The sequence below is a fragment of the Rhineura floridana genome, chromosome 6 (genome assembly GCF_030035675.1).
Source record: "Rhineura floridana isolate rRhiFlo1 chromosome 6, rRhiFlo1.hap2, whole genome shotgun sequence".
In the NCBI taxonomy this organism is placed as follows: Eukaryota; Metazoa; Chordata; class Lepidosauria; order Squamata; family Rhineuridae; genus Rhineura; species Rhineura floridana.
The window spans coordinates 36,215,401-36,228,897 of record NC_084485.1 but is presented as its reverse complement, the minus strand read 5'-3'; the positions used below and the strand labels follow the sequence as shown (position 1 = coordinate 36,228,897).

Sequence of the window (13,497 nt, the reverse complement as noted above, 5' to 3'; positions counted from 1 at the left end):
TGGAGATTTGTACCTTCTAAAATCACAGCCAACCTTTTTTCTTTCACTGCCCAATGCAAAATACTCATGCCTGTGCATGGGTATGGGTGGGAGGAGAGGAAATGGGGCTGTATCGAACCCTGTTGGAATTCTCAGTGCAGGAGTCCTGCACAATGCAGGGGTGCAAGTAGACTGTGCGCATTGTGTGTATGTGTGCACACCTTGATCCAAAACTTTAGAAAATGGCAGTTATGTATATGGAATGCCTGAAACAATCGGTCCCTATTTGGGGTCCTTCCTCACCCCTGCATTACACAAAGGAGAGGAGGAAAAGATACCAGACCAAAAATGCTCTGAGATGCAGAATTTTCCAGAGGAAATGTGAAATCTGATCACCTGTACATTCTAGTGCCTGGGAAGCTAACTTTAAAGTGTGTGTGAGGGCAGGGCCAGAAAATAGTTCTTCGTGATTTGAGGGCAAAGAGAAGAAGGAAAGTCAGAAAATCAATACTTCTAACTTAAAATAAGCCCCTTTTTCTAGACTTTAGGAACAAGCTTGAGTTTTTCTAATGGCACAAACTACAAATTGTTAAGTTGCATATGATAGAGCATGCCGTAGTGAGAGGATGGAATAGTGACTTTAGCACATTTAAAAAGAAGGGCTGTAATGTGTTTCAGGTTAAAAAAACAACAACCTATGATTAAGCAGGGCCTAAAATTATTGACCTCATTAAATTGAGACAGACTGTAAGTTATTTATAGAGCTTTTATAAATGCCATCTACTAGGATGTGTTTTTAACCCCCCCTCCCATAGGTTAAGTTCCTAATTATCAAACTCCTTCTCTGCACTGAAAATATAATTAATGTCTAACATCTCTAATTAGTAGTAGAAATGATAATGGGCTGGAAAAGCCCCAGGTTATGAATGGGGAGCTCACAGTGACCCTGTTGCTGCAAAACAAAGGAAACATTTTTTATGCCATTGTTACCATCATTCAGGCAAATTAAAGATGATGAATTGCAGGCTGCTGGGCATCAAAGGATAGGTTTTTTTTAAAAAAAAAACCCTCAGGAATTGGTCCAATTAAAGATAATTATTCAGTATGGATTATAAATTATATTGTCATTAACTATGTGTTTGTTGCTTTTGCATATAAATTTTGTTTTGTTTCAAATAATAACAGATATTTTAAAAAACCCTATTTTTAACTGAATGAGGCAATGCCTTTTGCACCATCTATGTATGTGGCGCTTTGCTGATCATCAAACCAGCCTTGGGGATTATCTGAACCCCTGGTAGGGTCTGGAGATGTGGCATTTTGTATGAAACAGGTGGCAGTGGTGACTTCTCTGGGCCAAAGAAGATATATCCCAGGAGTTCCAAGGAACATGGGCAAGTGGGGTGCACAAACCACTAATCCCATCCTTCTTCCCCGAGGCATTTCTCTTCCTTGCTTTCGGTAAGGATAAATGCAACTATACCTTTAAGGGCACCTCCCATAGCTAATTTAAGGGGGTTAGGCTAGAAGCCAGAGTGAGAAAGTAGCTATAGGAGAGAAGACCTGTTGCACCTAGTTCTTTAGTTAAACTATTTCTTCTTTAATTCCTGTGACCTCCTCTTCATTAAAAGAGAACATTACACTATCTCTCCCTCTTCCTCTCCCCTAACCCACTGGCTTCCTGGCAAGTACCTAGGGCCTTTCTCCTGCAAGGCATTCAGCTTCCCCAAAGAAGTAATATCAGGCAATGACTTTACAGCTTTTCATCATTCTGTTGTGTGGTGCACCCTTTTCTCCTTCCGGTTAGGTAGGCTCATCTGCCTGTTTGGCTTCATTGATAGAATCTGTGTCCTAATAATTAACTTGCCTGAATTGGGTTTTATGTGTGTTTGTTTTTCAGGATCAGATCATCCAGCTGGTGAATGCTATTTTCAGCAAGAAGAACTTTGAGATTCTTTCTGAAGCTTTCAGTGTGGCTTGCGCTGCAGCTGCTCTTTCCCAGAATCGTTTCCATTTGCCAGTCATTGCAGTCCCCGATGGGCCCGCAGCTGTCTCTCACCATCAGCCCATATTCAAGGTGACTCGGAATGGTTCTGTTAATTTGACCTGTAATCCCTTGAGGCTGACAATTACAACAGCTGCCTAGGGGGGATAGCACTGAAATTGGCTCATAAATCAGGGACGGTCTACGTTCCCAGGGACTCAAGGTGGATTTTGCTGTGTATTCCAGAGTGTGTTCAAGAGTGCTGGCTGGCCCCTTCATAGATGGCCAGGCTGTCTAAAAAGTCCGCATACCCTAGCCTTAAAAGTGTTGCAGTTTGGGAGCGCATGTGCTAAGGCATGGCTTCGGCAATGCAAGCAAAACATAAGAAGTACAACACTGCAGCGAATGCATTCAGCCATTCTCCGCTCATCCTGTGCAGCCTGGAGGAGTATAAAAGCTTTTGCTTTCCTTTAACTGCAGTTTCTGTCATCTTGTGCAACAGAGTTATGATTAATTTCAGACAAGCATGGGTTATGAAGCAGATTTGTTGAGACTAACCATAGCTAGTGTTAACTACAGCTCCTGGGTCAGGTGACAGTGGGAAGTATGCAGTTAAGGGAAAGTAGAAGCTTCTGAATGCAGGGTGGAAGAGACCGGGTGTGGGGGGGAGTGTATAAGTTAGGGACAAGATTAGGTGCATCCATGGCAGGCTAAACCATGGTTTAGCAGGCCATCTTAATGTGGCCCATGTGGAGTCTCTCAAAGCTTTTAAAACCACTTTTTTCCTTATGAATGAAACTATGGATGCAAGTGTTTTTTTACCACAGCCTGAATAAATTTGGGAAGCCTACTTGGGATGAGGTAAAACTGCCTTGCGAGCTGTGTCTGGCCTACAAGCCACTACTTGACCATGCCAAACTAATAGCAGCATTGTCATCTCTGGTCAATGGTGTTCATAGTCCCAAGGAGAAAATCAGTGGCCTGTCGCCGTACAGTCAGCAAGAGCCTGTAGCTGGAACACTTTGGAATTCCTTCTTTGCATAGACCAGTTATGGGGGACCTTTTTCAACCAAAGCGCCACATTCCTTCATGGGCAACGTGGGGGGGGGCACATGCCGCTGGTGGGAGGGGCCAGAAGCAAAAGTAGGCAGAGCAACAGTTCTGGTTTTTACATTGTACAGTAGGCTACATTCCAGCCATGTGAAAGTCAGGCATTTCTGTGTACACGTACACCCTTTTTCATTCAGGTAAGCAAGGGACACATTCCAGCCAGGCAAAAGCATGTGAGGATGGTGCAAAGTGAGTGATGTGTCCTAGAGAGAGCCCTGAGGGCTGAGAGGTCCTGAGATTCTCCAGCCCTGGTGTAGACACTGGTTGTTCTCTAAAGCTAGCAGAAAACTTTTGAACTATCGACTGGATAATCTTTTTGGATCTCTCATTCCTTGTTTAATCGCTGTCACTGGAAACCTGCATTATCAGGATTCTTCATCATGATGAGCCTTGTGTGTTCAGTCAAGTGCACTGACTAGCTTCCTTTAGAAGGAAGGTGAAGTAGGCATATGCGGAGATGTTGGGAGTGAGGTTGATGTTCACGCTCGACTCTCTCAGGTTCTTCTGAATGCAGGAGTAGGACTACAGCAAGAAGCTAGCTGGAAGTTGATGGCAGCCTTTGGTGGATGCACACAGGGACCTAGAGAAGAGGTTTCCAAATGTGGGATCTTTCTGTCCAGCTCCGCCTCTTCTAGGGTTTGCTATCTGGCCTTCAGGTCCTGCGGCAGGGGAAAATAATCCCATTTTGCAAATCTTTCTCATTCTCTAGCTCCAAGTGACCAATGTTATGTCGCAGCCCCTGACTCAGGCGAGTGTGAATTTGGATCATGCAAAATCAGCTGCTACCAAAGCTGCTGTTCTTCAGCTGTCTGCCTTTTCCCTGTCTGGGTAAGGAAGAGATTTTTGTTTGATTTTTTTGGCTTTGGTATTTTTATTTGGGGTGTACTATTCTGAATCTTGTGTTTGGGGTACCCTAAGAAGAATCTGTAGGGAGGAGAGCAGATTGAAAATGCACACGACCCCCAAGCATGCTTGTGTTTAACTAGTTGGTGGCTCTACCTTTTGCGCGTAATGGTATTTGAATCAATGCAGCTTTCTTCTCTTGAGAGTATCTGGCTATTTCTTTCTGTTTCCCAGCTGTTTGAAATGGTATCAAGAATTACCATCTCTGCTTCTGAAGTCTTAATAATTCTCGGACACGTGTATATTATCCTGTAATTTTTCCACTTACTTCTATTAACAGAGATACCTTTGAGCTGAATTTCATGAATGTCAAGCCTGCCAGCGGCTATTATGATTTTGCGATCAGCGTTGATGGGGACAGTCGGTTTATTGCAAACAAAGTTGAGGTGGGTAGATGTTTTGAATGCATTTTGAGTCTGTGCAGTTGTTGATTGGAGCCAAGTTGATTCATGCAAGCTGGAAGCATTTGTTTTATCAACTTATATCCTGTCCTGCAACATAAAAACATTTTTCAGGGCAGCTTATCAAAATAAAATATTAAACAGTGGAAATGATAAGAAATAAACAGTGGTAATTAAACAATTTCTGTCATGGGTTTAAAAGCCTGGAAAATATTTGAAAGGGCCGGATCTACATATATTTTGAGACAGAAACCAATTAGCATCAGGTTGTAACCAGCTAAAGATCACCCTCACAGTGAGTGGCTCAGGGGTTACGTGCCCTGCCACCTGTGCAACCGTGGGCAAGCTGCATAGTCCCAAGGAGCCCAGTTGCCCCCCAGTTGGCAGATGCGGACAAGGAAGGGGCTGGCTTGTGCAGCTGTGGTAAGCTGAGCAGGCCTAGCCAACTGGGGAGGACTAGCCTCAGCGGGAGGCAATGGTAAACCCCCTCTGAATACCGCTTACCATGAAATCCCTATTCATAGGGCAGCCATAAATCGGGATTGACTTGAAGGCAATCCATTTCCATTTTGTAATCTGTTCAGAGTAGATCCACTGAAATTAACCTAATTTAGTTGGGTACAACCCATCATATTTCAGTACCCCTGGCCATGACTCGACATGTTCTTATGTGAAATTACAGAGCAGGGATGACGGAACCTGTGGCCTTTCAGATGTCACTGGGATACAACGCCCATCATCCATGACCATTGTCTGTGCTGTCTGGGGCTGATGGGAGTTGGAGTCCAGCAACTATAGAGCCAATTCTGGAGGCACAAAGAGTAGAGAAACTATCCAGCAACTTTCCAGGCAAGGGTTAAAGCCAAACAGCATCTTACATCTTTCAAAAGGCCTCCCTCTTCTGAAAAGGCTTGCTGTATTTTATACTGCTTGCTAATGGTTAACCTCTCATTGCCTTCCCTTTTTGCCCTCACTAAAAGATCAGTTTCTAAAACCGTGACCTTATTTGGTCCTTGCTCATGAGAGCTTACAGTCAGCTGTAGTCTCTGTGGTTTGTACAGGCGCTGTTGTACAAACAAATGGGGTAGGATTCCAGATTATAGTCACATTGCATTGTTGCTAGAAAATACCCACTTAAGGATGCGTTGAAGAAAGTTACTGATAATGTACAGAATACAAACCAGCTGTCTGCACCATACTCTGTAGAACAGGTATGAGGAGCCTTTGGCCCTCCAGATGTTGCTGAACTACAACTCCCATGATCCCTGGTCATTGGCCATGCTTGCTAAGGCTGATGGGAGTTGTAGTTCAGCGACATCTGGATGGCCAGAGGTTCCCCATCCATGCTGTAGAATAAAGAGAAAATGGACCATTAGAAATTTTTTCTTCCTGTTCAGGTTTCATGATTTGGATACTGAACAAAAAGATGTGTTTTTTGTTTGTTAAGATTTGGCTTTTTATTTAAAGTTAAATCAAGAAGCCGAGGTGCATTATGTATATCTTTTTTTTCCCTGGTTTCCCTTTTTTAAAAAAAGCCATTCCCGAAGTCACAGCAATTACGGCAAATGTCTATAAGCAACTGGTGTTTGTGTGTGTGTGTGTTTTTCAAATGCTGCTTACTCTACATGTTTTTGTTTTTTTGCCCTCAATTGCCTATTTAATTGAATAATTAGCATTTAAGTCTTGCTACTCACTCAGCGTGGAGCATCTAGAAGAAGGCACTTGTTTACAAGTGCTGACCTCTGCCATTCATATCAAAATCAATGTGGTAATTGAAGTAATATTCTCCCTTCAAGCATCAGAAAGGGATTGATGGTGCTGCTTAAACACTCTGGAAGCAGGAGCAAGCACCAGTGGCCATGCATTAATGCTGATGGCTTTGTATGAACACGGCCTAATAATAGGCCACATTGTTCCTGGGGAAAGCTGTTGGGAGAGCTGCTTTTTAGCGGCTGTCATTAGTGTTAATTCTACTTAGTGCACCAGAATTTTTGACAATTATAATCTAAACTAAAGAGACCGCTTTTCCTGACATTTGCTTGTGTGTTGTGTGTGTCGCACGTGCACACTTCCAAGCAGCCATGTTTTATCAACCATGCTATACAATTCTAATCCAGAATAGTCATCATCTTACTACTTTGTACAACAGTGTGGATGGCGCTGTACAGACCAAAGAGGTAATAACAGGAGAGGAAGCTACATGCACCTGCACACAAACCCTTCCAGAAAAAGGAAGTTGGTTAGTTCAGCAAGAGCAGGTTGCAGCTGGAAGTAGACAAGGTTTCCTTTCTGTCTTTGCTGTGTTGATCTTGGGATCAAAGCGCGATCCCCAACTGTGGCAACCCGCTCTCTCAACAGCTGTTATTCTTCTAATGCTAGAGTCTCCAACATGGCACCCCTAGGCATCATGGCACCCTTGGACACACCCCCTTGTGGCTTGACAAGGCTCCCTGTCCTTTCCCAATTTTATTTATTTAAATTTTGAGGGATTGCTTTTTTGTTTTGTGGGAAGGGGATTGTCTGTTTTTATTTGTTTGCTTGGAGGGGTTTATTGCCTTTTTCTGTTTTAATTGTTTGGTGGGGGGCATAACTGTTTCAGGTTTTCAGCATTTCTTCTCTGAAATGGGTATTCTGCGGTACTCACAAAACATGTTTGGATGACAGCTGGATCCAGTGCTTGTTCTGCACTGGTGAAGGATGTTGCACACCCCTTAGCGCAGCTGCTGCTGTTATATTCGGTACTAGTTAAGCTTGTGTGCTACTGCTTGCCCAACAGCATAAACTCTCCAGCTTTTTGCATGAATGTTATGTTGCATCCCACCCAGAATACAGATTTTTGTTGTCCTGCTGACTGCTTTTACCATCTATGTCTGCGTTCAGTGATGTGTGCAGCTGAGCTTTCTCTTTCATTATTTATTTATTTAATTTATATCCCCGCTTCTTCCCAGAAGGAGCCCATTTCACTGTCTGAAATAGCGAGTTGCCCTCAGAGCAGAGTGTGACTTTTGCCTGTTGATTGATTGATTGATTGATTTAGTGCACTTGTATACCGCCTCATAGCCGAAGCTCTCTGGGCGGTTTACAGCAATCAAAAACATTAAAACAAATATACAATTTAAAACACATATTTTAAAAACAATTTAAAACACAATTTTAAAATTCAAAACGATATAAAATATACTGCCTTTGTAGTCATTTGAAAGAAGAAAGATGTGTCATCTTGTTTTCTATAAACTTCATTATTAGTAAAACGGAGGGAATGTTTTTAAAATGGGAGGCCAGTAGTGGATGTTTTATTGTGTGCAGAGAGCCTGTGTGATTATATCATGAAGTCTCAAATGTGGATTTTTATGTTGATTGTTACTGATCTTAAACAAAAGGAGAAAAAAATCCCTAATTCCAAAAATCAGAGGATAAAAGGAAATTTTTAGGGAGTATAGGATGTAAAATATTAGTTATGATAAATTCATGCTAAGGCTTTTTTGAATAATGCTCTGATTAGATCCTGCCTCTGTGTTTAGTGTTCAGGTGTCTTCTGCTTGCTTGTTTTTAAGAAAAGAGACACATTTCTATGATTTCATACAAAAAAAGATGAAAATGTATTTGTCCTAATTAATAAAAAGTACTTTTTTATGGGCAGCTTTATCAGAATGGAATGGAATTTTGTCATCAGAGTTCCAGTTTGGTGTAGTGGTTCAAGTGCTGGATGGAAAATGTGGAAAGCCTGAACTCAAATGCTTGCTAGATGACCTTGGCTCGCTGGGTGACCTGTTGCTGTCTGTAACTTGGATCACACGGTGGCTGTAAAGATAATGGGAATGGGGGAACCATGGATGCCACCCTGAGCTCCTTGGAGGGAAGATGGGAGAAAAATAAGTAATAACGTCAGCACTCTGTGCCTGGCCATATATGCGCCTAACAGTGCACATTTACTTCTAATTTGCAGCTGAAAGTCAAGGTCTCAACAGAAGTTGGCATTTCAAATGTGGATCTCTTCACTGTGGATAAAGATCAGAGTATTGCACCAAAAACTACCAGGTAAAACACCATTGGGCGTAACAGCAATGCAGAATCACAGCACCGTCACGCTTTGCTCGTTTTTCTTACAGAAGACCATAAGTAGCTGCCTTATTCTGAATTAGACCATTGGTCCATTTAGCTCAGTATTGCCTACTCTGACTGGCAGCAACTCTCCAGGGTTTCAGACGGAATCTTTCCCAGCCCTACCTGGAGATGCCCGGGTTGAACCTGGGACCTTCTGCAAGCAAAGCAGATGTGCTACCAGTGAGCTATGGCTCCTCCCCTTAATGGCTATATAAGCCGATGCTCTGGCTGTCTTGGCAAAGTATTGTTGTTTTTTTAGGTTGCCTGTGTTTATGGTAGTCCCAAATGCCTATATATAATTGGGTAGACGTTTGTAGCCTTTAGAGCAATTAGCCCTGTAAAAGGGGGATGCCAGGTTGCCACTGTCAACTTCATTGCTTTGCCTGGTGAGAGACATTGTCTTGCTCACTGACTGCGTGTCCCATCTGCCTCCCAACATCCTTGCTTTGCTTCCCTTTCCAAGTGCACAGAGTGGAAGCTTTGGGCCTGTAACAGAAGGGTGGTGGGTGACCTTTTCCTTGTGCAGAATGGCCTGAAAGGGAGGATGGCATACAGCCCCATCTCTCTCTCTCTCTCTCTCTCTCTCTCTCTCTCTCTCTCTCAGATGCCATATGCACAGAGAGTCATCTGAGACTGCAGACCCTCCTTAACCAAATCTAGCAGGCCAGTTGGACGCTTCCTTCTAGCATCCCTCGTTCAAGTCCTGATCCAACACAAATCATGCAGACTCCACCCATTTTTCTGCCTCCCCATCCTTTCTCCTGAATATCCTAGCCACTATAGGATCAGCCACTGAGGATTAACGGGGGAAAGCAGCATAACCAACCTCAAAACACACAGCTTTCCTGTAACTTCCTCCTCCTCCTTTTTGTGAAGGTGTGAGACTGTCAGGCTCACTCACAGAACAGTCCAAACAATAGGAAGCCAGTGCAATTGACACCGGCCTGTCAAGTAGGAGTTACTTACCCCTATTCTAAACTCCTTTCAAGAGTGGGGCTACCACCCTGAGCTGGGCAGAGAGAAAGCAAGCCTTTAAGATAAGAGCTGGATTTACACCATCATTTTTGCCATTGTAACTTCCACTGGGTTGCTAGGTCATGTGACCAAGCTGAAAGGAGTTTGGAATAAAGGTAAGTCGACCCATTCCCATCCCCATCCCAACACACCTCATGTAATGCCTCCTTTTCAGGGCATACTCTGGCCCCGGCTGAGCCTCAGACAGGATGGAGGACCTACACTGCTGTATCTCCCGCTGAGCTGACATGGGAGAGGCTGCAACCAGAGATCCGCCTCTACCAAACCCCTCATCCCAGCAGATCTTTGGTTTGGATAGCTCCTTAAGCCATCAGTATGCTGGGACCAGCCTGATTTCCTTATTCTTTTTTCTTTTCTTTCCAGGATCACTTACCCAGCCAAAACCAAAGGATCCTTCACTGCTGACAGCCATCAGAATTTTGCCTTGTCCTTCCAGCTGATCGATGTGAACACCGGAGCAGAACTCATCCCTCACCAGGTTAGTCGGCTCCTACAGCTCTCTTGTTGTGTGGCTGCTACCCATAGGAGGTTTCTTCTGAGGCTTTAAAAACTATCAGATTGGTTCTTTCTGAATTGGATGGTGACATAAACTTTTAGAGAAAAATTCCACAAAGTGTTTTGAGGTACAGGATGCAATTTATTGCAAGTTTTTGTGATCTACCTGAACGAGTGGGGAACTGGATCCAGCCAGTGTGCTAGATCCTTACCTCCGTCACCCCCCATGGGTCAAGTTTGGCAGGGGGTGGGGCTTGGCCAAAACTACCTAACAATCCAAATGGGGAGGCCTGCCAGACCTAATTAGCCCTTTGGGCCAGAGGCACCTCACTACTGTGCTAGATTTGAACATAACATATATAATTGACAAAGTTACTGGACATGTTGGTGTACAAAACCCTATACAGCTTGGAACCAGGATACCTGAAAGACTATCTTATCCCTTATATACCCAGTTGATCACTGCACTCTGCAGGTGAGGGCTTCCTGCAGATACCATCTTATCAGGAGGTCCGTTCTGCACAGCATAGGAAATGGACCTTTAGTGTGGCAGCACCTACACTGTGGAATTCCCTCCCCTTAAATATTAGGCAGGCGCCATCTCTGCTATCTTTTCGGCACCTATTGAAGACCTTACTCTTTCAACAAGCCTTTTAAGTTGAGACCGATCCCAGTCTGCGTCTATGTTGGAATTGCTTTTTAATATATCCTTAAACCTTTTTTAAAATGTTTTTAATCTTAGAAGATGTTTTGAAAGCTTTTTTTTAAGAAATGTTTTTAAAGATGTTTTGTTTGGGTGTGTTTTGAGGTTTGTTTTTATGATGTTTTAAAGTTTTGGGTGCTTTTGCTTGCCACCCTGGGCTCCTGCTGGGAGGAAGGGCAGGATATAAATCAAATAATAATAATAATAACAATAATAACAATAATGTTTACAGATGAAGGTGCCTTTATATCACATCAGCTAATCCAGTGCTATCATCTCTTTCAGGCAGCAGTTTTCTAAAGTTTCAGGCAGAGATTTTTATGGGGAGGGGCCATACCTAGGAATGCTGAAAGATTTTGTGTGATCTGTATTTTTAAGTTAGCTTATCTGATTCGTACTTCGTGGACTAACACCAGGGCTGTGGAGTCGGTACACCAAACCTTTGACTCCGACTCCTCTATTTTTCTACTCTCCGACTCCACCCAAAATTGCTTCCAACTCCACAGCCCTGGAAAGGGCTGTAAATGTCTTTTTAAATTGGAAACTCTCATAGGAGCATTTTTATCGCTGCCTGAGTATGCGCTGATCTTGGCATCACAGCATTTGTCTTCATCTGGGTCCTGTGTCATACACTGACACACAAAATGTTTTCCATCTTGAGTTATGGTGAAATGCTCAAATACAGCTGACTTCATGGGAAGCTTCTTTGACATTTTGAATTTATATTTTAAAAAATTTGTCAATCAAAATTTATTTTGATGTCGGAGTCGGTACATTTCTACCGACTCTGACTGCACCCAAAATTGCTTCCAACTCCACGACTCCGACTCCACAGCCCTGACTAACACGCAGGTCAAAGTGCAGTTATCTTCCAGTTTTTCACACTTCCTCAAATCTTGAGATACAATTCTCAGCTTAAGTGTAAAAACGCATATTTTCAGGTAAAATCCATTAAAAATGTGTAACAAAAATATCACTCTGTGTGATTTCACATGGGAGAAAACGTGTCACAACTGGTTATCCACCATAAATTTTCTGGTAAATATCCTATGATCAAGATCTTAGTTTCCAGCCACAGTGTGGTCATGACTTCCTCTTCAGAAGAGTGGGTGTCATGTGATAAAAGTCTGCCTGCTATAGTAAGATATTCAAAGAGCAGAATGTAAAACAGAATTACATTCTCAGCTTTTCCCACCTCAGCCCTACATGATTTTCACCTTCTATAGTGTTACTGAGGGTGAGCAATCATTTGGAAAATTAATTCCAAACTCTGAAAGAAATGTCTTGTCATTTCTTCTTGAGTAGCAAATCATCTCCCACATTGTCTCCTTTGCACCAGCTAAAATCAGGGTGGCACCAAAAGCCTTATGATGTGATGATGGATACTAAGATAAGTTTAAATCTCCTCTTCTTCTTCAGACCTTTGTACGACTTCACAATCAAAAGACTGGGCAGGAGGTGGTGTTTGTTGCAGAACCGGACAGCAAAAACATCTACAAGTTTGAACTGGACACTTCAGAGAGAAAGACAGAGTTTGATTCAGCCTCTGGAACATATGCTCTTTACTTGATCATTGGGGATGCTACTTTGGAAAACCCAATCCTCTGGAATGTGGTATGTTCCTCCAGCTGCACAGGGCCTTGCCTTCAGTTTTGGGGTTACACAGAGAGAAACAACTTCAATGATTGGGTGCTAGAGTGCTACATCAGGTCTGCGTCTTCAAGGAACCAATTTGACCCAGACTCAAATAAAAGAGATTACCCCATGTTTTTTCCACATAAAGGACAGGCAAGCAGAAATGATGTAGACTTTTCCCTATTTGGAATGCATGACATCAGAGCTCTGAACAGGATATCCCAAAAAGTGATATAGGATTAGGTCTCTCTGCCATAATGTCACTCTCTTTAATCCCCCAGAGTTAACCATGGCTCTGTGTTTGCAGTTGTTACTGGAAGGTAATACTGCCCTATTCCCAACTTTGAGCTCTTACTTCTTCTTTTTTACATGCAAAATAAATAAACCCTTTTCCTGTGCTTTAACTTGCTCAGATGCAAAGGGGATAATAAAAACCAAGCTAAGAGGTAACTCCATTCATGTTAAGCTATTTTACCTCATCTGTCCTGACTCTTTGAAAATAGTGAATATGTGGCATTCCCAGTTGTGGAAGAATGGGAGGGTTTCTTCTTTCAGGCTTGAGAGTTCGTCCGATGCAAATCATTACTGTGAAATTGCATCTAATCTGGGCCCAACACTCTCAAATGCAATCCTAGTAAGTTGAGAGAGGTTGCTGAACTCAATGTAAGCTGGAAATCTAACGTTACAGCTTTCTGCAGACACACTTCCTTTTGGTTTAGTCGGTATATTTACTCATTTTTATTTATTTATTTATTACATTTATATCCCACCTCCAGGGAACTCAAGGTGGTGTACCTGGTTCTCTTCCTTCCCATTTTATCTTCACAACAGCCCTGTGAGGTCGTTTAGGCTGAGAGCTGGTGGCTGGCCCACCCAGTGAGCTTCATGGCTGAGCAGGGATTTGAACCCTGGTCTTCCAGGTCCTAGTCCAACATCATAAGTCTGTATCTTTTTAAATTCCCACTCCCTTTTCACATATTTAAGATTATTGGTTTCTTGATAATGTGAAAGTATTGCCTCTTAGCACCATGAATATGCCTTGGTTTTAACTGACAAATTAATGTAACCAGATTGGTTGAGTCTGCTGAACTGATAATTCCTTGATATTTATGGAAGAGCTATGAAATCTACTTAGGATGTGAAGGAAA

At 42.7% G+C, this 13,497-nt stretch overlaps 1 protein-coding gene across 3 annotated transcripts in view; it reads left to right on the top strand.

The window, feature by feature from the left end:
* RPN2 (ribophorin II) overlaps positions 1–13,497 on the top strand; it is a 42,581-nt gene that overhangs the window by 14,435 nt on the left and 14,649 nt on the right. For all 3 annotated transcript variants that reach the window (XM_061631468.1, XM_061631469.1, XM_061631470.1), the window contains exons 7-12: positions 1,880–2,056; positions 3,783–3,901; positions 4,257–4,362; positions 8,324–8,415; positions 9,880–9,994; positions 12,134–12,328. In XM_061631468.1, coding sequence (XP_061487452.1) covers positions 1,880–2,056; positions 3,783–3,901; positions 4,257–4,362; positions 8,324–8,415; positions 9,880–9,994; positions 12,134–12,328 — 804 coding nt within the window. The remainder of the gene's footprint in view (positions 1–1,879; positions 2,057–3,782; positions 3,902–4,256; positions 4,363–8,323; positions 8,416–9,879; positions 9,995–12,133; positions 12,329–13,497) is intronic.